We start from the raw sequence: 24,915 nt of genomic DNA, 5'->3' as shown, positions 1-24,915 counted from the left end.
TCGGGGCTCCCGTAGCCAGGTATGATCCAAGAGTTTGGGTACCTCAAGGATCCTACCCCTCATCGCCTGTAGTCCTCTTGACAACAGCTCGATGTCTCCCCACCTCTTCTCTAGATGTACATGAGCACTCATGGCACAATCATCATCATCTTCTACCTCCTTTTCCGCCTTCAGTGGTGCTGCCTTGGAGTCAGACGCCTCTCCCTTATTCTTCTTCCTCGAACATTGGTTCGCATAATGCCCCAGTTCCCCACAGTTGAAGCACTTTATCTTGGAGAGGTCCTTTTTCTTCCTCTTCCCATGCTCTCCCGCAGATGCCAGAGCTGCATCCTCTTCCTCATCTTTCTTGCTGCTTCCCGTCTTGGTCAGCCATCTGATCTCTTCTTGGCGAAGAGCTACCCACAATTCTTCCCATCCTGGAAGATTCGCTTTGCCCATAATGCTTTGGACGAACGTCTCCCACTCCACGGAGACTGCGTTTAGGGCAGTGCTCGCCATCAACTCCTGATCCAGCGTGGCCCCTATAGAAGTCAGCTGGTCTCGGATCTCCTGCAACCTGCTAAGGAAGTGATCTATTTGCTCCCCCTTCTGCATCTAGTACGATCGCCACTGATTCTCCAGTAGCATCTTCCTCTACACAGAAGTGCCTTGATACAATGTCTTCAAGGTATCCCACATTTCCTTTGCCATCTCCTTCTCGGCAAAATGTTGGACCACATGATCCTTGACCCCAGCAAGGATTATGCATTTCACCTTGGCCATCGCATCCTCATACCTTTCTTTGTCAGTTGGGTCAACTGGGATAGCCACGGTTCTCAAGGCGAAGGCCTTGATACGATGTCTATCTAGAACGGACAGGATCCTGGCCTTCTAGATGACAAAGTTGGACGCCCCGTCTAGCCTATCCTGATCCCTCAATCCGTTCATAGCCATCTCTCTACTCTTCTTTTCGACTCTTCTGAGTCTCTACTTCCAGCTTGGAATTGCTCGCTTCGACTCGCTCTGAGTCGCTACTTCCCTCCTAGAAGTTCTCTGCTAGACTCCCTCTGAGTCTCGATTTCCCTCCTCGAAATTCGCCTGAACCGTCGAGTCGCACCTCTCTGATCTCTTATGCACCTGCAACACTGACCTGGATTTCTTGGTTGGAAATCCGCCTAGGTAGCAATTCCCTCTACCTTGGTTTTGCCTCGTTAGGTACTGTTCTATCTCGGCCGCATTAGCACCCCACCAGCTTCACTCTCTCAGATCTATCCACAACCTACCATACGCCGACAGCTGAAGAACAGAGCCTCCAGGCTCTGCGCAATCCCGGCAAGGCTAATTTTCTCTCTTGGCCAACTGTGTCAACCCTCCCGGTCTCTACGTGGCTCTTCATGAGCCTCTTCTGTCTTCCTCAGCCTCTGCGCTAGCCCCTCTCTGGCTCGAACTGATGATGCAGGCCCTCTGCGTCAACCCTTCTCAACTGCTCTCTACCTAGGAACAACTTCTGTCACTCGGGACAGCTGTTTCTACTGCAAATTCTGTGATTCAGTTGGCGCTTTCAGCTCTCCTGTGATCTGCAACCCTCTGAAGACTAATACCATGTTGAAATTTCTAAGTATTACCCATTAGAAATTTTCTCTGTATTCTCTGGTTTATTTCGCCTACTTGTTTAATTACTAACAAGTTATTTAACCATATAAACACTGAAATAAACATAATACAGTCCCAACTATCTACAGATCAACAACTAAAAGAAATAGACAAACACAAAAGTGACACCGTTATTTTTGGACAATCTTCCCCAGAAAAACCCAATGCGGGAAAACCGGTGCAGCAGTTCTAATGGTTTTTATTATTAAGCAGCTTTTCTAAGTACACTGGGTACCAAACTGGCTCACCCAGCAGAGATAAAATATCTGGCAGTAATACCTCTCTTCGGAAGCAGATATTCGGAAACTTTGCCCCATGAAACCCTCGCCAGCACAATCTAAAGCACTGCGTCAGCCCTCCTGGCCTCTGCATCAACCTAAAACCCTTTGCATCAGCCTTCTGAGGCTTTGCGCAACCTCTCTGGCTCTCTGCGTCACTCCTACAGCCTCTACGTGGATGACGCAGGCCCTTCTGGCCTCTACGTGGCTCCCTCTGGCTCTGCATTTGCCTCTCTGCTTCTGCGCTGGTCTTCCAACACTATCTCTGCCTCTCTGTCTTGTACTCACTGTCCCTCGCTGCAACTTTGATCACTCTAGTGTATCTCCAACTGACCCTCAAGCTTCCTCTTATACTTTTTTTGTTGGTTCTTCAACGGCCGAGATTATATCTCTAATCAATGGCTAAGATTAGATTTGGCTTGATCCATGTCATTTAGAACCTTCTAACCCAGTTTTATATTAATACCCATTAATATTTTATTTTTCCTAAGTTTAGACTTTAGGAACTCCATTAAAAATATTAATTATTTTAATATCTCCTTAACCAGGTAGAATCTACCCAAACCATTTCTGGGTCTTGGAAATCTCATGTGCTTTAGCGTCTCCACCAATTTTCATGGCTAGATCACATCCGATGCTACCCCAAATCAACACTATGCAAGATAATGAACCCCTGGGCTTATCATCCAATCCTAGTTTGGGTCTAGATTTCTTTGTATTTTGAGCTCCTGTACTTTCTCCTGGAATGGGGAACTTGAGGCACTTATTAGAAATATGGATTTATCTATTGCCAGGCAAAGCTGCCATTCCTCAAGGGTTTATGTAAAATGTGCTAAAGCTAGATGCTGATTTGCATGTCTATTGTGTTATGGTCTGGTGAAAAGTTGGAGCACTTCCCATGAGGATTACACACGTGCAAACCTGGTGGGCATGTTTTCCATGGTAATGTTGTTGATCAAGTTTCCCTGAGTTCTGATGTCATATTAGTTCGACTGAATAGGTACAACTCTGTCATGCTATCCATAAGATGAATGTAAGCCCACTTCCTTAACACAGGGTGATCTACCAACCAAAAAAGAAAAAAAGGGGCTGCTTTATATGATTGCAAATTTTTTTAGTTGCAAAATCTTTGATTTTTCGCCTTCACTGGTCCAGCTGTTGATTTCAGAGTGACATATGTTTGTACGATTCACAGGTCAAAGCTGTGGAGTTGGCAGGTTGCGATTGGGTTCATGTTGATGTTCTGGATGGGCATTTTGTGCCAAATATTACCATTGGACCTCTGGTGATTGCTGCATTATGACCCATGACAGATTTGTCACTGGATGTACATTTGTCTAATTGACACTCTTTCTTATATGACTCTTTCTGTTTGAGTGTCTATTGTTCAGAGTGAGCATCTAAATGTGATCTTTAGATATTTTAGATTTTGTGTATTAGTTGTGAGATAAAAGATGGGTTGATTTGATAGTCAAATGTGATTACTGTTTTTGATGTCGATGGATTATGAGTTTATGGTCTTGCAGTTAAATGTGTTAATTGATTTAGTAATGCTTCAACTCATTCAATATAGATGATTGTTGAACCGGAACAACATGTACTAGATTTTATCAAGGCTGGGGCAGACATTGTTAGTGTCCACTATGAGCAATCTTCCACTATCCATTTGTACCGAACAGTAAATCAGGTGGGATTATTATCTAATATCTCTATTTGAGAGACAGTTTGGTGGAAGTTAATAGCTCAAGTTTTATGATGTACTGGTAACTGAATACATTACTAGATACTAACTAGAACAGCTACAGTAAAAGATATTGAGATCTACCAAACTGACTTCTGCAGTCCGTTTATAGTTCAGTTATGATGCATTGGCCCTTCCCTTTCAAAACCTGGCATGTTCATATCATTACTCAAGAACAAAACTGCGATTAAATTAATATTGCTTAGTTCGCAGGCATGTGTATATGGCACAGAGAATCACATAGATTAAGCCCTTTAATGGTTATTAGTAGTTATGTAAGTCTATGCAGCCTACTCAGACTTCATGAGGATAAATTTGTGAAGAACAATCCTGATTACCAACATTTTTATCTTGCTATAAAGATTTTTGGATAAAACCATGTAGATTTGAAATTTAGACATTTCTGGTGAATGCATCACCCATCATCAGGAATAAAGGTTGAAAAATGTAACTACGTTTGATCTTCATAATTATCATTGTACTTGTATCAATATGTATTTCATGTAAAAACAAAAAGAAGAAAAATAAATTTATTATAATTATTATTATTTTCTAAGTCAAAGCATGTTCTTCATGCTTCTCGGGTTTATTGAGTCAATAAGAAAATTTGTCATGAGTCAAAGTTCCATTTGGACTATTTGTAAGAAAAGAAAATTTTTATTTTAGTCAATTTTGTCACCACAAGACCAAGTCGGCCCCCAAGATGGAAAAGTCAGCCAGCCCATAAGTTGTGCCTCTTCATATGCTCGAACAACTATATATTGGCAACTGTGCTTCACATTACCAATTCGATTTCTGTGAAAGGAAGAAGAAGAAAATCAGCGAAGTAAAAGGAGGAGAGCAAAGTCTAAGGAGAAAGAGAGTCTTTTTTCTGCCCTAATCTGTCCACATGCGCAAGTATTCTCTATGGTTTTTGAGAGCTGATACATGGCCCGAGATTTCACAGGCCAAGTTTTTAGGGGATGACTAAAATTCAGAGATTTGACCAACATTGACTTTGATGACTTTGATTTGGTGGAAGAGACTTGGAAGAGGGCTGACTTGGGTTCTTTGTGACTGTTTTGGTCTTGGGTATTGGATATCTCACTTTGATATGATTCTATAAGAAGATAATTTTCTTGGGTTTTACCCTTTGTGGAGTTTTTCCCTGACTTGGAGCCTAAGTTCCCATGTTCTTTGACTCTTGTGGTCTTCATATTTTGTATTTTGGTAATTGCTTGATGAAGAAGAACATAATAAATTAAATAAGAAGTCAACAACCATTCACAAGTAATTATCAAGTAAGAGAAATCACCCTAATCTACAAGCATATTGATTTCTCAACAATAAAGACCAAGAGTAACATTTTAGTTACTTTTAAGCAATTTAAAAATAATCTTTTTGAAGTATTTCTCAAGCTTAAAGAACTGTTGAGGTATTTTGGATTCATTTGTTAGATTGTTGTTCACTCTTTTCTGAGATATTAGCATGGCCATACTTATATTGCTCAGAGTTATGCATGGCCATACATATATTGCTCAGAGCCATTCAGATTGCTCTTCTGGATCCTATTCCTCACAAATCCCAAGCTTTTTGGGCCTGTTTCATTGAATATGCTTTTTTGTTCATCATCCATATTATAAATTATAATTGTAACTTTGTAGATGTGATGTCATTTGGGTATCTACACAGTTCCCTATCACAATTTGCTTTCCTGCCTTGTAATTTTCTATTTTTTGTTATTATAATCAATAAAATTACTTGTCTGACTTTAATTGACATTAATGGGTAGTGATGCTAAATTGACTCTGATATGTGTGCTTCAACCATGTTTTTTCAGTTTTCATGTAAATCTAATTTATTGACTTGTGATGTGTTGGTTTAAAGTTCCCTATGATCGTAAGGAAACTGCATACCAGAGGACAATAAAATTGTTATGCAAAACCTCTTACTGGGAGAAAGCATACTAAAATAATTCTTGTGGCTTTGGTATTCTTTGGGAAATCTCCATTTTCATTAGCAAGTTTTCCATCCAAGCTCTGGTGTCTGGAGTCCAACCTTTTTCCAATGTTTGTGGTTGTTTGCTCGAGCATATTCCTAAATGGAAAATTGTTCTCTTTATTGTAAATTTTAATTTCTAGCATGCAAAACGGTACATATATTCTGGTTTCGACATGGCCTTAGAGCAATTTTCCTCATATAAACATATGAAACAGTCACATTCATTATTGGCTTATATCTTTTTGTTTGTCAAATTATAATGGTTGTCTTCAACATTTTTTTCTTTGAAATTCAGATCAAGAGTCTTGGAGCGAAAGCTGGAGTAGTGTTGAACCCAACAACTCCATTAAGTTGTATAAAATATGTGCTTGATAGTAAGTTTTGACGGAAAATTCAGAAATTGTTGTTAAAAAAGTAGCATTTATATCTATTTATGTTTGCAAAATATGTTAACAAACAATTTATTCGAAATTGCACTTCAATATTTATTTACACAGGCACTGGAATGGTATTTAATGCAACTCTTTCGCGAGTATCTAAACATTATCTGCTATGTTTTGTAAGAAATTGATTGTTGGTATCAAATAGCATTTCTTTTTAATAAATTGGATGAAATAGTTCTAATTTAGTACAGTATCTATTAGAAGAGGTATGGTGGATTTGATTTGTCTTTGACTTAATCTTGTATTGTTAAATTTTTCTTGACACTAGGGTTTTCTTTTGCCCAGTTTTGTTTCTGCAATCGGCAATTGAACTTGGCTTCCAATAAACTTTTCAATTGTAGCTTATTGCAACATTTTGTCACCTCATCATTGAACTCCATTATTTATTTACATGGGTAATGCACATTCTTTGCATGTGTGCACTAGTCCATGCTTATGTAAGAGAATAAGACAGATGATATGCTGAATATTCAAAACCTACCTGTGCTGCAGCAAGCATATCTAAAAGTGGAGATGAATATGACATTGTGTTTTAGCTTGTGATTATTGAGTTTGCAAGGAACCTTAATTTTGAGAAGGTTGATCACAGATGTTGCACTGTGTTGTTGGTAATGTTGCCAGTGGTAGGCTTGGTCTTGATTATGTCAGTCATCCCGGCTTTGGTGGGTAGAGCTTTATAGAAAGTCAAGTCAAAAAAATCTCAGACCTAAGGAGAATGTGTGTGGATAGAGTAAGGAAGTAGATGGACTTTCTCAAGCTCACTATGTTAATGTTGCCTCTATTGTGCAGATTTGTGTGGCATTACAGGCCACCAGAGACCCTTCAACCTGAGAATCATAAACTAACATTTCAGTTACTCCTTCAAATGTCCACAAGGTGGGTATGAAAGCTTTTATATTGTTGCTGATTAGGGATTTTTCTCAGATGATTGTTCTCTTCTTCTTCTGTTTTCTCACATTTGCAGATTTTACTAATCGTTCTCTAATTTAAGTTATTGAAGCTAGGGCCAAAGCACTAGTAGCAGGATCTGCAGTATTTGGAGCAAACGATTATGCTGAAGGTAGGTTCTTATTCGCTAAATGATCAATACGGTTAAATTTGACTATAATATTTATCTGTTGTACCGTCCGGATAGGTATCTGAAGTTCTAGGCACTAGTAACAATCGAGGTTGTACAAGCTAAAGATGAGTTTTGCATTGCATCTATTAAGGAAATCATGACCAGTAAGAGGCCAACACCAGTTGCAGCATGAGATCAGTTTTAATAAGTTGACTTTTATGCAGTATATGGTTCTGATTCTATTGCCAGCTAAGTCACATGACACAAGGACATGAGACACAGCAACCCCAGAAACAGGGCACGATGGACACGTTATATATATATAATACTGAAATATAGTATTAGTTTATTAATTTACTACATCAATGATGTTCATTACTCACAGTTCATTGTTCATTCTTGAATCTTCATGTTATTAACTTATTAAACAGATTGAGAACCAAATCAAGGATCTCAACAGGGGCATTCCGCATATGGCACATATGACATCAGACACTAATATTTTCTTTCTCGACAGTTCTAGCTCTCTTGTTGACTAGTATATGAATCTGACTTACTCAAGTTGCACATCCTGGAAAATGTGGGCAATTGCAAGACATACTCAACTAGGTAGAGCCCTATATATTTAAGTCAACTCTCTGTAGCCATTGAAATTTGCAATCAAAACAATACACTGGCTATGTATGCATGCTTTCTTCATTGGTCAAACTTGGAGATATGCAGGGAGTCGAAAAATGTTTTGAAGAGTGGGAATTCGATGGCCTAAGTTATGATATCAGAGTGCCCAATGTACTAATTGATGCCTATATCACAAAAGGAATGGTTGAAAAGGCAAGCCGCAGAGTCTTTCTTGAACATGTTTTAGAAAAAGAAGGAAAACCAAATTTCAAAACATGGGAAATGTTTGTGGAAACATGGGAAATGTTTGTGGATGGATATTTTAGAGAACAAGCAAATGAATCAAGCTATAGAGACCATGAAGAAAGCTATTTCAAAAGTTAAAAATTGTGGATGGCAGCCAGCACCTGGAAAGTCTCTTGAATAGACTGACAGAAATTATATAGGTAAGGGCGTATGGACTACAAGAAAATGCTGACCTGGTCCCCACACGCTCAAAAACAAGAAATTTAAGCCCCAAACCACAAACTCCAAACCATGAACGCTATTATCCAGGACCCAGGTCGATGTGAAGTTGATAGTGGAGAATCGCTAAAGGAACTTCCAACACAACACAACGACTCCAACGAGCAAACAATGACCAAGTTCCAACACAACAACAACTCCAGCGAGCTTTGATGGTGAAAAATGACTGAAAAAACCAAAAAAATAAACCATGCATGGGCTTTATGAGTGACCTTTTGTGGGACACGTGTCCTAAGGGGCAAAAACGTTAGGGCACATTTTTGCCACGTCGAAAACGCATGTCACAATTGGAGGACATGATAAAAAACGTTTTGGACACGTTTTAGGTCGTATTTTGTGTCCGACACGTGAAATACGAGACATGTGACCCTGAGGGACGTGTCCAATGACTTAGATTGTCAGTTTAGCAGATTGATCTCTTGTTCTGCCCAGAAACAAGTCGGAATTGGTGTGAAGGGTCATTAGTTGCCATTCTGTGGCAAGTGTAATATTATCTATTATTTTTTATTCTCCATGTAACTTGCAAAATCACACAAATAAGAATGACGGTCAGCTTATCAAAGTCTACAAGTCTTCATATTGTAGGAAAATCTTAAATGGAAATTTATTCCTTAAAAGTACTCATGTCCTATAGAAAGGATTACTTTTAATATGCATAGTTTTTCTTTTGTGGATTCCAAACACATTCCATATCGGGGTGTAAGCAAATGTAAAATTATATATACTGAAGCATGCAGAAATTTTTGCATTTAAATCGTTTTTATTTAAAAGGGAAATCCAATATTTGACGGCATGAGTTCCAAAACTGATCATATATATTTTTTCACTACAAGCTTTTGGAACTTGTGGCTAACCTTTTCGACACGATTATAAGAATTATTATAGATTATTTGTGAGGCGTTATTAAATCATCATGAAGGGCTTAACTCTTCTTCCATTTTGAAGATCCATTGAAAGCAATGCCAAGTAAATGCGGTATAGAGCATTGCATGTTATCTCGACATGCGTACGCTAATTAAATATTGAAGTCGTGAGCAGTAGAAATCTTTGCTCGACATTTATATTTTATCCACCATGACCCCCATCATATATTTTTGCAGAATTTTGGGTTTCTGACTTGAGAGATGTTTATAAATTTAATCAGTGATATTTTCAAGAGGACAACAAAGTTTGCAATAATATTATAATACCATCATTCTTGCACTTTGTTGTTCTCACGCTTCTAGAGTCCACAACTTGCCCTCATCTCATGATGGATTAGTGTAAGAACTGTAGAAATGGTTCCCAGTTGTGGGGTTTTGATTCAGACTGTGTGCTCTTTTACTGCAAGTAGGCAAGATGAGAATATGCGGGCTCTTAAAATCGAAAATATTGTAGAGCAAGTTCATGGATGTTGTCTATGAACTCCATTGAGGGAATGAGGTACATGGCTCTTGAAATCGAAAATATTGTAGAGCAAGTTCATGGGCATTGTCTATGAACTCCATCGAGGGAATGAGGTACATATTATATGGCATCCATTAAATTCGTCCCAAAATCACTGGTCTACTAACTACTATACCAATTGCTAAACTTGAGTAGCAGTGAAATTTCACATGAAGACAATCATGGAAAAAGATAGGCTATAAGTGCTTCTCTAATCAGAAATTTTAACTCACAGATATCCAAGATAACTCATTACAACAACAAAATTTAGCATGGGCTCTCTAACATAAGCATAAGGTAGATAAGCCCTTCCAAATGAAATCCCTTGAAACAATTAACACCAAATATTCATCACAAGATTCCAAATATTTTTACAAACATGTGAAATATTCTTCTCAACATTGCAAACATTTTGACAGACACATTCTAGAGCTTCTAACTTCTTATTTTTTCCAATAAATATATAGGAAAGAAAATGAAAATAAGAATTAACACGAGAACAATGGTTGTCAAGGAACAATTTAGACAATTTACTTCCCAAACATAATGAATTTTACACAATTGCTAGGCTCTAGAATGATGTAGGCAATGGGTTCTCTCACTCACTGTAGGATAAATTAACTGTCAATGTCAACAATCTTATGGTAATCTGATTTAAAATGGTTATGAAATGGGTGCAAGGCTCAATATTTGCAAAATTATTTAGGCATGGTATGAAAGTTAGCAAACATTGTGAATCAATGTAAATGTATACTTGAATAAGATAAGAATGAAATAGAAAACTAAAAGAATTAAAAAATAAAATCAGGAGAGAAGGTTGAGGAATGAGGAACAAAGGGTCATGTTTGTTGGCTCTCTTTTACCTCCTATGTCCCTATTTTTTATCGTATTTTATTCTCAACGGCTTTTTTTGGTAGAGAGAAAGAGACAGAGAGAGCCATCAGAGCATTATAATCAGAGATTGTCAAAATGAAGAAACTATGACCCATTGGAAGTTAGATTTCCCATTTGGGTTTCCAGGGTGAAATATTTGTCCTATGGTGTGTTTCAATTGTTGTATGAACTAGGTTTGTAAGTTTAACCATGATTACTTCCTTCAATTCTAAGGTAATGTCCACATTACTATTAAATTATAGACTCATGTAGCACCATAATTCATTGGTTGAATCTTTGACGACACGTAATGGTTCTTGAACATTGAGCTTGGTTGAAAGAATAACACCCTCTCTCAATTGTGTGATAGTTGGTTTATTTCCTCACCAGTTACGATGCAAAGAATTATAAACCTAGATCGCATTCTTTTAACCTTGGAGTCGTCACTGTCTCTAATTATTGGGTTATACACATAATTCCACTCTCTTTTTAACCTTGGAGTGGACTGTGGGATTGTTAGTTTTTCTAGCATTGGATGTGTTCTAGTCACAAAATTTTGTGGAGATGCTAGAATACATGAGATCTCCAAAACCCAGAAATCGTTTCTGGAAATTCCACCGAGAGACGACTTAATTAGATTATTAGTCTTTTTTTTTAAATATTTCCTAAGTCTAAACTTAGGGAATATAACTAATTAATCATAATTAATTAAGTCATGGTGTGAATGTTCTAGAAACTTACACGGAGCAATAAGGAAATAATTTGGGCCATCGATTATGTTTTAATCTTGGTCGTTGGTGCTCCAACAAAATATTATAAGAAGTTGATGAGTAGATGGAGAATACACCAGTGCAGTTACTCAGTTGCCTAGGAAGATCGATTTTCTCAGTGGTTATGATTCAATAGAGGAGATAGAGCCAGAGGGTGAGCAATAGGTGAGAGAGAGGGGGCAGCGTGAGGGAGAGCATATTCCACAAGAGCACTGCATAGTCACTGCGCAGAGAGTGACGCAGAGGCACCAACGTATGGACAGAGGGTCCATATCTTGGTCAGGATGTTGCTATGGAGAGTGAGAAATTTCTTTTAAAATTTCTCTCAGTGTTTTTCTGTCTAGATTGCCAAAATTCTTGTACTAAGATTTAATGCTGAAAATTAATAAGAAAACCCTCATCTGTTGCACCGATTTTCCCACATTGGGTTTTTCCGGGGACCATTGTCCAAAAATAATTGTGTTAATATTTTCTATGTGTGTGCTAGAATCTGTCTATTTACAACATTTTATTTTCCGCAGAATTTATTGTGAAAATTGCAGTAGTAAACTTATTTGATATTTGTCATAGAAAATAAACTGCATAATTTATTTGACAGTTAGAAGAATATTTTTCAGTTATTGCAATAGATGAATTTTTCACATGGTATCAGAGCAGATATGATCAGTCAGAGATCTCAGTAGCAGAGAAAGGAAGAGGTTCACTACTCAATGTGAGCAACAATTCGAATCCCCAGAGGGAAGTGTAGTCTCTTGGCTAGGATGTCGTAATTCTTGAGGAAAATCAGCTTTTCTGAGAGAGTGACAGAAAAACTTGATTTCTCCAGATTAAGAAAGTCCAGAGGCAGAGGGAGCAGCCCTATACTTTTTGCAGAGCAAATCTCTAGCCAAACGTAGTAATTTTTGCAGTAGTTTGATAAGAAGATTCAACGTCGAGAGGAATTAGAAATATCACATAAAATTATGGACAGAATTAACAGTCAGGATGATTCAGATTTATCTTCCAGGTTGGAGGATGAATTTTCTTGCCTATCAGGATCATCTTCACCTAGTGTCTAGTATATAGGTAGTGGAGCTTTAGCTCATATGACAGGGGTTAGATAATATTTCTCTTGCTATCAAGAAGAGCATATGGACTTCCAGATCAAAATGGGCAACATAACTAAATGTACTCTTGTAGGGAGAGGCACCATAGAGTTTCAGAGGGAGTCAGGAGCCAGCACCAACGCTACTAATGTATTGCATGTGCCTGGATTGGGTATGAACCTAATTTCAGTGTCCCAGTTGCAGGACAAGGGGTATGATGTACACTTCGTAGGGAAGAAAGTGTATGTCAAACACTCAAGCTGGAAGAAGGTGAAACAAATTGGAGCTCGAAGCAACAGGCTATACAGGTTGTAGCTCGATTCTCCAATGGCACTAATAGGCAGTGACAGTAGTAGTGGAAAGGAGTTGAATGAATTGTGGCACAGGAGGATGGGACATTTACACCATGGAGCACTCAAAATTCTTAGAGAAACTATAACAGGAGTTCTAGTTCTCCGTACAGAGTGCGATGATGTATTCAGAGGATGTGTACTTGGAAAGTACGCAAAGGAAGCATTCCCGAGAAGTGACTGCAAAGAAAATGGCGTGTTAGGACTGATTTGTGGCCCTATGTCCACTAGGGCTCTTAGTGGTGGCGAATACTTCGTCACTTTTATTGATGACCATTCCAAAAATACCTGGATCTATTTCTTAAAGACCAAAGATGAGGTATTTGGTTGGTTCAAAGAGTTTAAGGCACTTGTAGAGAACGCGCCAGGGAAGAAGATCAAGGTGCTTCACTCAGATAATGGTGGAGAATATATTGATAAAGATTTCACAGATTTCTGCACAAAGGAAGGCATTAAAAGAGAATGGATAACTCCATATAACCCTCAACAGAATGGAGTAGCGGAGCGGAAAAACAAAACAATAATTGGGGTTGCAAAGGTTATGTTGTATGATCAGGAACTGCCAAGATTTCTATGGGAAGATGCATGTAACACAACAATTTACATTCAGAACAAAACTCCTCATAGAGCATTGGGGAAGAAAACGCTAGAGGGAGTCTTCACAAGAAAGAAGCCCGAAGTAAGTCACTTGAGCATTTTTGGGAGTGTAGCTTACTACCATGTGCCAGATGAAAAACACAGTAAATTGGATCAGACTACAGAGAAGGGGTTCCTCGTCGGGTATAGCGAGAACTCAAAGGCATACAAGATCTACATTCCTAGTAGTAGGAAGATTGTAGTGAGACGAGATGTAAAGTTCATGGTGTTGAAGAATCTAGGGCAATGGGGTATAGTAGGATTCTTCTAGACTTTATAACAATTTGTGAAGCTCTTTTACAATTTATCTTGTTAGCTTAATCTTCTTCTTCTTATTATTAATGCATGTGTGTTTACTTCATCAAACTGCTACCAAAAACATAAGAACAAGAACACAAGATGTTGGCTCTTTGCCAGGGAAAAACCTCTCTCTTATAGAGGAAAACCTTTTCGTAATTTTCTCTTATTGGAGCTTCTATTGATCAATGCCAAACCCTAGACCCTTGACACGAATATCCTCCAAGCACAAGTCAAGTCCTTCCTTCTTCCTGCACTTCATTCCCCGACACTTCGTCCTCCTTTCGGCACTTCGTTCTTGTTACAACTGTTGATAGTCCTTGTTGTACTTGCTCTAGAAGATACACTTATCCTTGATCTTTAGTGAGACCCTTGTGATGATCCCTTCCTTCCTCTTGACCAACCAAGCTTCTTCTTGAAGGTGTAGTTGCAGACTTGATATGACTGTCTTGCAGCCCTAAATTGTCACAAGTGTGGGAGGCTTCCTTGAGTATTTGGTTCCTTTATTCTTCGATTTGGAGAGTCTCTTCTTTGCTCTAGTGGGAGGCATTATAGGCCTAAGTTTTAGGCCCAAACAATGAGAAGTATGAGACTATTATTTTGCTGTTGTTATGACCGCATAGATGCCTCCTTTTCTCGCAGTGTGACTGTGTTTTACCCTAGAAACAATCCGCCAACCTTCGGTGATGACTTCTCCTTCTTCGTTGCACTAAAGGCTCCTTATACTCGTCCTTTTTCACCCTTTTCTTGGTCTTCCTTACTCGCTGATTTCAAAGGTGGATTGCTTGTCGTTTGAGGGAGTGGACAACCTCTATATATAGAGGATTGTCCCTCCTTTAGGCTGACTTGAGGCCGACATGATGACTGTAGGCCGGCTTGAGCTTCCTTCATCATTTTTTATTCCTTTGATGATGTCGTTGCATGGAGAGGACTTGTGTTTGCTTGGAGGGATATTCTTTGACTCTTATACAAATATGTACATGGTGTAACATGCCCTTAAGGGTCTTTAACATTTTCTTTTGAGTCTTTGACTCACTTATAGAACTTTGTCATGTGCTAGACCTATTTCAATGAGCAAGAAACTCATTGATAAATATAACAAAAATAATATTTCTTTTCTTGAATAAATACAAATATCAAAAGTACATTTATGAAGACCGGACATAGTTACACTTTCTTCAACACATGGATGACAGAGCTTTTAGGAGATCTTAAGAGATGCTTGCAGGTGATCAGAATCAATCAATAGAAGTTTTGTTAGTCCAGCAGCAGGGACAGCGAGTGGGACTAGCAGGAGGACAGTCACAGGGATCAAGTACAGTGACTAGTGCTAGTATTTCCTCAGGGGTATGAGATTTGGGGAGTTCTCAACAAACGAAGCAGCAGGAACAGGAGGAGGAACTGATTGGACCTCCCACCACCAGTGGTAGAACCAACAGGGAAGTTTGTCATACATTGAGAGATGCAAAGGAGTTTATCAGAACTTCTAGGACGAACAAGAGACAACGCAGACAACTTGATAGATATCAAGCCTTGGTAGCTCAGGTTGCAGAACCCTCCAACTTTCAAGAAGCCACATAACATCAGGTGTGGGTGGATGCCATGGTAGAAGAGTATAGTTCTATCATGACAAATAATGTTTGGGAGGTAGTGCCAAGGCCGAAAAACAGATCAGTTGTAGGTTCCAGATGGATCTACAAGATTAAGTACGCTGCATATGGCAATGTAGAGAAGTACAAGGCTAGGTTCATGGCAAAAGGGTGTGCACAGAAAGAAGGAATAGACTACGAGGAGACCTTCGCCGCAGTTGAAAGATATACCTCTATCAGATATGTTATATCCCTAGTAGCTCAGATGGGATGGGAGATTCACCAGATGGGTGTCAAGACAACATTCTTGAACGAGGTGATAGAAGAAGAGGTGTGTATAGAACAACCTGAAGGGTTTGAAATTCACGAGAAGCGCACTCATGTGTGCAGGTTGAAGAAATCCCTATACGGGCTCAAGTACGCACCCAGGGTGTGGTATGGTTGGATTGACAATTACTTGCAGTAGTTGGGATTTGTCAAGAGATGCATATCCCAACCTCTACTATGTGATGGTAAAGGACGAGCCACTCATTCTGGTTTTGTATGTGGATGATCTCTTTTTGACAGGATAATAGGGCTCATAAAAGCAAGAGGAACCTTGCAGCAAAATTCGACATGAAGGATATGGGGTTGATGCACTATTTTCTAGGATTGGAAGTTTGACAAAAGAATGGGGAGATCTTCCTTGGGCAAGGGAGATATGCTACAAATATTTTGAAGAGGTTCAGAATGCAGGATTGTTGGCCCATGACTACGCTAGTGATCACCAATTGGAAGAAGATAGATGCATCAGGGGACAAGGAAGTTGACCCCAACTTGTATAGACATCACATTGGGTCTCTCATGTATATGGTCAACACTAGGCCAGACATTTGTTTCGTTGTCAATACCCTTAGTCATTTTATGGTTGAGCCGAAAAAGGTACATTGGGCAATAGCAAGACACATCCTGAGGTATGTGCGTGACACAGTCGGGTATGGGTTGAAATATACTCGAAGAGATGATGTCAGATTATGTGGATTCACAGATGTAGATTGGGCAGGTAGTTCAATGGATAGGAAAAGTATCTTCAGGTACTGCTTCAGTGTTGGATCAACGATGGTTTCTTGGTGTAGCAGGAAGAAAAAGTCAGTAGCACTGAGCTCAACAGAAGCAGAATATATGGAAACCAGCAAAACTACATGCAAAACTGTTTGGCTTAGGAAGCTGCTGGTGAGCCTGTTCAGGCAGACGATGGGAGCAACCAGTGTCTACTATGATAATCAAAGTTGCATAAAACTCTTTGAGAATCTAGTGTTTCATGACAGGTCGAAGCACATAGATATCAAATGTCATTTCATCAGAGACTGTGTACAGTGTGGGGCAATCCTGCTGCAATATTTTCCCACACGAGATCAAGTAGCAAACATACTCATGAAGGCTCTAGGGAGAGCTAAGTTCATCCAGTTCAGGGAACAAATGGGTATGGTGGAGAACTCGTTTCAGTAGCAAATACCAGGTATCTCAGATGGTTCTCAGTTGCAACAGTAATAATAGATGAGAGGGAGTTGCAGTGTTGGTAGCAGTTCAACAGGGTCAGCAGTAGCACAAGTGCAGCAACAGCATAGGTGCAACGTATATCAGAGTTGCGCAGTAGTTGGTGGGAAGCAACAACCAGACATCAGCAGTGTGACAGGGGATGATGCAGAGACGGGATGGTGCTACAAGGGGCAGCAGCACTAGAACACATTCCTCGCTAAGAGGGAGTGTTAGTTTTTGTAGCATTGGATGTGTTCTAGCCATGAAATTTTGTTGAGAGGCTAGAATACATGAGATATCCAAAACCCAAAAATAGTTTATGGAAATTCGACCTAGAGACGACGTAATTAGATTATTATTCGTTTTTTAAATATTTCCTAAGTTGAAACTTAGGGAATATGACTAATTAATCAAAATTAATTAAGTCATGGTGTGAATGTTCTAGAAACTCACACGGACCGACAGGGAAATTATCTGGGCCATCGATTATGTTTTAATCTTGGTCTTTGGTGCTCCAACAAAATATTATAAGAACATGTTGATGGGTAGCTGCAGAATACACCAGTGTAGTTACTTAGTTGCCCAGGCAGATCGATTTTCTCAGTGGCTGTGATTCAATAGAGGAGATAGATCTAGAGGGTGAGTAGTAGGTGAGAGAAAGGGTAGCAACAAGAGTCTGGAAGGCAGATTTCCGAATTTAGGAAGAGGCAGCGTGAGGGAGAGCGTATTTGTTGAAGTTTCTAAATTTACTTAGTTAGAAACCCTCCATGCACTTTATCTGATTTATTCCTACCTACTTGTTATTTTACTTAACAAGTTATTTACAATGTAAATACTAAAAATAAACATTAGTGCATGCTCAACATATTACAGATCAGCAACTACTCTGACAAATCCCCTGGTTGAAACCCCGGATAATCCTTCCGGCAGCTACTCAGCACCAATCTGCCCCATAAACCCCAGTGTCAGCCTCTCTCTGGACTGCGTCAACCCTTTTTGCCCAGCGTTGGCCCTGCGTCACCCCAGATAGGTCTGCGTTAGCCTTAGGAGGCCCTGCGTCAGCCCTCTCATCCTCTGCATCAGCAACGCTAGCCTCTCTGAGGCTCTGTGCAGCTCTCGACTGCCTCTACGTGGCCCTGCGTGAGCCTTGGCTGGCTCTGCGTCACTCTCCCTAGCTACTGCGCTGCTCTCCTGACACTATCTCTGCCTCTCTATCTCTCTGCACTCAAATGCCCCTTAGCTGCATCTCCCGATCACTAATTCTAACTCTTAGAAAACCCCGCTCTAGAGAATAGAATCATTGATCACTCTGGTGTACTCTCCAAGTGACCCTCAAGCCTCCTCTTATACTTTCCCTGTTGACATATCAACGACCGAGATTAAGTCCCTAATCAACAGCTAAGATTAGATCTAGCTTGATCCATGTCTTTGGACCATTCTAACACAGTTTCATATTAGAACACATTAATATTTTATTTTCCCTAAGTTAGACATAGGGATTCCATTGAAAATATTAATTATTTTAATATCTCCTGAACTGTTTAAAATCTATCCAAACCCTTTCTGGATATTGGAGATCTCATGTGCCCCAACCTCTCCACCAAATTTCGTGGCTAGAGCACATTCGATGCTACCCCAAATCAACACTCCCTCTTAGCGAGGACTGTGCTCTAGCAATACTTCTCACTGAGTATTACTCTGATCATCCGGCATCGGTCCTTGTGCTAATGCTAGGCCTGCTGCCACCATCCTCTACACTGTTGTATCTTCTACTGCTGCCCATGGTTCTGCCACTGCCACTGTTGCATTTGTACGACAACTCCCTCTACATCTGTGCTTGCTGTTGGTCCTTTCTCCCAGCACTGCATCTGCACTCACCTCCTCTCATCATGTTGCATCGTGCTTCCCACTACTGCACTGCAACTTAGTTACTGAGAAGTAAGTAACTGATCTCCCAATCTGACCTCTTTGTTGGGCTAGAGACACCCACTGATGCTGAAGCTCCCTCTGCCGCTGACAAGTGCTCCCTCTCTAACTTCTATGTTGCTGCAACAACTCCATGCTTCTCGCATCGTTTCACACCTCTCTGTGCCATCCTCCATTGGTGCAACACTCTTGTGCCTCTCGCACTGTTGTAGCCTGCTAGCCTCGCGCTATCTCGGGACTCCTGCATTGTAGCTCTCTCTGTCGCTCCATCTACATCCGTCTCTACCCGACTCAGCTAGTCCTGCTACTCCTCTTCGGGGCTTCTGTAGCAAGGTCTAATCCAAGAGGCTGGGTACCTTGAGGATCCTGCCCCTCACCGCCTGTAGTCCACTTGACTACACCTCGATGTCTCCCCACTTATGCTCAAGTGGTGCGTGTGCACTCATGGCACAGTCACCGTCTGTCAAAACTTCCTTCTCTGCCCTCGCTGACACTACCTTAGTCTCGGAAGACTCTCCCTTACTCTTTTTCCTTGGACACTAGGTCGCATAATGACCCAGCTCCCCACTGTGGAAGCACTTGATCTTGGAGAGATCCTTCTTCTGCTGCTTTTCTTGCTTTCCCTCAGATGCTAGGGCAACATCTTCCTCCTCCTGTTTGACTTTGATCCCCTTGCTGCTACTACCCGTCTTCGACTGTCGTCTGATCTCTTCCTGGCGAAGAGCCGCCCACATCTCGTCCCAAGGTGGGAGAGTCCCTCTACCCAGTATACTCTAGAAAAATACCTCCCAGTCTTCTGAGACAACATTCAGGGCTGTCCTCACCATTAGCTCCTGATCTGGTGTGGCTTCTATAGCAGTCAACTGATCTCGGATCTCATTCAGTCCTCCGAGGAAGGTGTCACTCGGTTCTCCCTTCTTCATTTGATACGATCTCAATCGATTCTCAAGTATCATTCTTCTCTGCACAGAAGTATGCTGGTACAATTTCTTGAGAACCTCCCACATCTCATATGTTGTTTCCTTCTCGACAATATGTGGTACTACATGATCCTTGACCCCATCAAGGATGATGCTCTTGGCCCTCGCCATTGCCTCCTCGTACTTGTCGTTATCATTGGGGTTGACTGGGATAACTATTACCTTCAAGGCGAAGTTCTTGACATGATTTCTGTAAAGTACGGATAAGATTCTGGCCTTCCAAAATGCGAAATTCGATGCTCCATCCAGTCTATCCTGGTCTCTTACTCCATGTAGTGCCATGATGCTTTTCTACTTCCCTCATGGAAGTTCTCTGTTCGACTCCTCCGATTCTCTACTTCCCGTCTGGAAGTTCTCTTATGGACTCCCTTTGAGTCTTGATTTCCCTCCTGGAAATCCTTCTGCTGTTGTCGAGATGCCCCCTACTCTGATCATCTTGTGCAACCGCACCACTGATCCAAGTTCCTCGGCTAGAAACCTTCAGTAGCAACTCCTCTTGGCCTTGCTCTGTCAGGTACTGTTCTGAGTACAATACCTCACCAGCTCCACTCTGCAATATTCCCGCAACCTTCTAAACCCCAGCAACCTGAAGGTGAGAGCTCTTAGGTTCTGCGCAATCCCGGCACCAGCTACCCGGCCTCCTCAGCCAACTGCGTCAGCCCTGCCAGCTACTGCGTGGCTCTACGTGAGGCTCCTTTTGCCTTCCTTAGCCTCTGCGCTACCTCTTCTTGGCTTACCCTTGATGATGCAGGCACTGCGTCACCCTTCCTTGTTGCTGCTCTATTAGAAACAACTTTTGTCACCTCGGGACAACTTTTTTCTGCTGCTATTGCTCCGCTCGGCTGATGTCCTTAGTCCTCTTGTGATCTGCAATCACGCTCTGATACCATGTTGAAGTTTCTAAGTTTACTTAGTTAGAAACCCTCCATGCACTTTATCTAATTTATTCCTACCTACTTGTTATTTTACTTAACAAGTTATTTACAATGTAAATACTGAAAATAAACACTAGTGCATGCTCAACATATTACAGATCAACAACTAAAGGAAACAGAAATAATCACACCATATGACACCATTATTTTTGGACTAATGTCCCCAGAAAAACCTAATGTGGGAAAACCTGTGCAGCTATCTGAGGGTTTTCTTATTAAGCAATATCAGAGTACAATCTAAGTACCAAAACTGGCCTACCCAACAGAGAATTTCCTTGGTAGTAATACCTCTCAGTTTCTAACAAATCTCTTGGCTGAAACCCCGGATAATCCTTCTAGCAACTACTCAGCACCAATCTGCCCCAGAAACCCCAGCGCCAGCCTCTCTCTGGACTGCGTCAGCCCTCTCTGCCCAGCGCTGGCCCTGCGTCACCCCGGATGGGTCTACGTCAGCCCTCTGGCCCTCTGCGTTAGCAACGCTGGCCTCTCTGAGGCTCTGTGCAGCTCCCGGTTCCCTCTGCGTGACCCTGCGTGAACCCTGACTGGCTCTGTGTCACTCTCCCCGGCTACTGCGCTGCTCTCTTGACACTATTTCTACCTCTCTGTCTCTCTGTACTCAAATGCCCCTCAGATGCATCTCCCGATCACTAATTCTATCTCTCTTAGCAAACCCCACTCTAGAGAATAGAATCACTAATCACTCTGGTGTACTCTCCAAGTAACCCTCAAGCCTCCTCTTATACTTTCCCTGTTGACATATCAACAGCCGAGATTAAGTCCCTAATCAACGACTAAGATTAGATCTGGCTTGATCCATGTCTTTTCGACAATTCTAACACAGTTTCATATTAATACACATTAATATTTTATTTTCCCTAAGTTAGACTTAGGGACTCCATTAAAAATATTAATTATGTTAATATCTCCTGAACTGTTTAGAATCTGTCCAAACCCTTTCTGGGTATTGGAGATCTCATGTGCCCCAACCTCTCCACCAAATTTCATGGCTAGAGCACATCCGATGCTACCCCAAATCAACAGTATTCCACAAGAGCATTGTATAGAGAGTGACGCAGAGGCACCAACGTATGGGCAGATAGTCCATCTCTTGGTCAGGAAGTTGCTGTGGAGAGTGAGAAATTTCTTATAAAATTTCTCTTAGTGTTTTTTTCTATATAGATTGCCAGAATTCTTGTACTCATATTCACTGCTGAAAATTAATAGAAAAACCCTAATCTGCTGCACCAATTTTCCCACATTGGGTTTTTCCAGGGGCAACTGTCCAAAAATATTTGTGTTAATATTTTCTATGTGGGTGATAGAATTTCTCTATTTCCAGCATTTTATTTTTTGCAGTAATTTATTATGAAAATTGCAGTAGTAAACTTATTCAATATTTGTCGTAGCAAATAAACTGCATAATTTATTCAAAAATTAGAAGAATATTTTTTAGTTATTGTAATAGATGAAATTTTCACAGGGATTAAAAATCATAAGCTTAATGTTTGAATAACCCAGATCATACCATACTTTTCTTAAAAGGAATCAATGGTTATGGTTATGATGCTATTACCTTCCATTGGTGAGTTTGCGAGTGGTGTATGGAATTTCTATTGAGCCCTTACCACCCTTAAAAAGCCTGAATGGAGTCTTGTATCATGCCCATTTAGATTATTGGTAGTTGTATAGGTCATGCTCTTCCTTGGGGAGGTTCTATGCAGCCATATGGCATGGGCACAAGTTATATGCAACACTGTTGGGTACCTTGTTGCACCTCCACAATATTACTACAAGCAATTGAATATGCGTATGTCCATGAGAATGGGTCTTCCTCTTATTTGTCTATATTCCTTTGGTGTTAATGGGGTATGAATTTTCCTATACTTATGGACCTAAGTTTCTCTTCTATTTGTTTCCTCTTCTATTAAGGCTGGGAAGGAAAATCCAAAGCTCTTTCTTCCCAGCTGGGCCAAGTGTATTAAGGATAGAAGGATAGAGACTCCAATACTCCCTAGAGCCTTATTAGAGTGCTTATCCTTCCTTCTCTTTTGGTAGAAATAACAGCAATAGGTAAAAGACTTATGGTAGATATTGGCCTAAGGTGTGTTCGTATTATTAATATTCCATTCCTGCTTCCCATATGGATAAATGTGTACCTTTCGCTTTGCAGTGTTGAACAAGCTTTGCGAGTCCAAGATGCCATTGCCTTTAGTGCTAGCCTTTTTTTTAAATATCATATGAGAGTTCGATGCTTCAATTATGAAATCCCTATCAATATCCATTCCCTAGGGAGGGAAACTCGTTTGCAATCACCACTGGTTGGTAGATATTGCTTCCTTCCCCTAGGGATTGGGCTACCCAAACACTCCTTGAGAGGAAGAGAAGATGGGGCCAACAACTTCCTCCATTTTCCCACACTCGAGTTCCAGAGGGGGTACAAATTTGCCTAGACTTTTAAACCTAAGTTTCTCTTTTATTTGTTTCTTTTTCTATTAAGGTTGGGAAGGATAATCTAAAGCTCTTTCTTCTCGGTCGGGCCAAGTGTTCCACTTCTACTATTCTTCTGCTTTTGGGAGGACCTCATATCACAAAGTTGTTGGGCTTCACCCTTTCACTAGTGACATTACTAGCTACTCCTGACAAGGCCACCTTATCACTTCCCAATTTACCACCAAAGCCATCTCTATTTCAGGGCCCCTACCCCTGATGGTAGATAAGAAGAACAAAATAAGAAAACAATCTGTTTTATTTTCAAGTAGCTTAAAAACGTTCATGTGTCTGGGCTTTGACTTTTCGGGCGAGGAAGGAAAATACATGAAACACTTTCAGGAAATCACTGGAAAGGAGATCAATCTTGTGCAACCACTAACTCATATATAATGTCAAGTGCAACCCAACCACTAACTCATATATTATTTCATTGGTCATTTTAGTAAGGGGTTGATCTTAACAAAGTTAAACCACAACATATATAATGTAGTGGGGTGATTTCATTAGGTGATTTCACAAAATCAATGAACCACAACAACATATATAATAGGAGTGTGTTCTCCCAAAGAATAATTACATAAATAATTTCTCTTTCACAGAATGACATATCTCAGTCTTAGGAATGAATTGTAATTACGTATATAATTCATTGTTGAATTATTGTTATTGGGTCAGATCATGCATGAAGGGGATTGAAATTCTATAATGCATCTAGGAACACTTAACAATGTCATTTTCAATGGTTTTTCTACTCAATTGGTTCTAAGAAAACAAAGTACAACTATATCTCAACCATTTGGTGGAGCTCCTATAGCATTGGGGATTGACCCTAGTACCACAATGCAAAGAGTCAAACCATTTTTTTGCATATTATATATTATGGTTTTCACAAGGGTCAATTTTATTTAACTAAATGTATCTCCTATGTATCTCCTCAAGGTATGAATTCTCCCCAAGCTCTTTTAGGGCTAGGAAAAATAATTTGTTCGTAAGTTATTAATATTTTCTATTAATTAAAACATCATATTCAAGAAAAAAATGTGATCAAATCCCATTTGTTATATGTTTAGGATAAAAAAAAAGATTGATTTGAAAATGGATCCAATGAATCCCAAAGATGAAAAAGCAAAATTAACTTACACTAGAAAAACCTAAGGGTCTTTCTAATAGTGAATAAATATAGTCCTCTTGTTAAAATTAATTCAAAGCTATACCAAATTAGCAAACGAGGGATAAGTATGTTGCATCATGTCTAAAAAACTTCATCTATGTTTTATATCATACTTGTTCAAGATCAATAATGTGAGAGGGATGGGGAATAGAAAAGTTCAAATCAATAGCATATGTAAGATTTGTATTTCTTTACTTGTTAATCATAATCAAAAGTGTTGAGTTTTTATAGTGTCTTCTATACTGATAATTACTTCAAATGATTTAAATATTTTTCACATTCTTATCCATTATTTCATTATTAAGCAATTACACAGAAGAAATCAACAAATTAAGATATATGACAATAGGATCATGAAGAGACAACCACACAAAAAACACAAGTGTTTACCTTGGGAAAACCCACATGGGGGAAACCCAACAACCTTTTCCTTAGAGAAATCATCAAGTTCAACATAGATACATCAGTCAAATACAATGTCAACCATACCAACAAAGTAGGTAGTTCAAACCTAGTCCACTGCCTCCTAGTGAAGTCATAATTCTGCCTAAGAAACTTGCCCTGGTATGCTTAGCTAGGGTAGAATTTCTTCC

The 24,915-nt window shown here is 40.0% G+C and overlaps 1 protein-coding gene across 2 annotated transcripts in view; it reads left to right on the top strand.

The window, feature by feature from the left end:
- Positions 1 to 24,915, top strand: part of LOC149177393 (uncharacterized) — a 39,421-nt gene that overhangs the window by 7,731 nt on the left and 6,775 nt on the right. Inside the window, exons 2-3 of one of the 2 annotated variants that reach the window (XM_089423401.1) lie at positions 6,864 to 6,950; positions 7,079 to 7,134. In XM_089423401.1, the coding sequence (XP_089279527.1) occupies positions 6,864 to 6,919 (56 nt within the window). In that variant the 3' untranslated portion in view covers positions 6,920 to 6,950; positions 7,079 to 7,134. Of the gene's footprint in view, positions 1 to 6,863; positions 6,951 to 7,065; positions 7,135 to 24,915 lie in introns of both variants that reach the window. The other variant, XM_089423400.1, reaches the window with a different exon arrangement.

This window comes from Pinus tabuliformis, chromosome 4_1 (genome assembly GCF_031772625.1).
Source record: "Pinus tabuliformis cultivar Carrire ecotype Pingquan chromosome 4_1, CPIR1, whole genome shotgun sequence".
Lineage (NCBI taxonomy): Eukaryota > Viridiplantae > Streptophyta > Pinopsida > Pinales > Pinaceae > Pinus > Pinus tabuliformis.
This window is presented reverse-complemented; position numbering and strand designations above follow the sequence as displayed.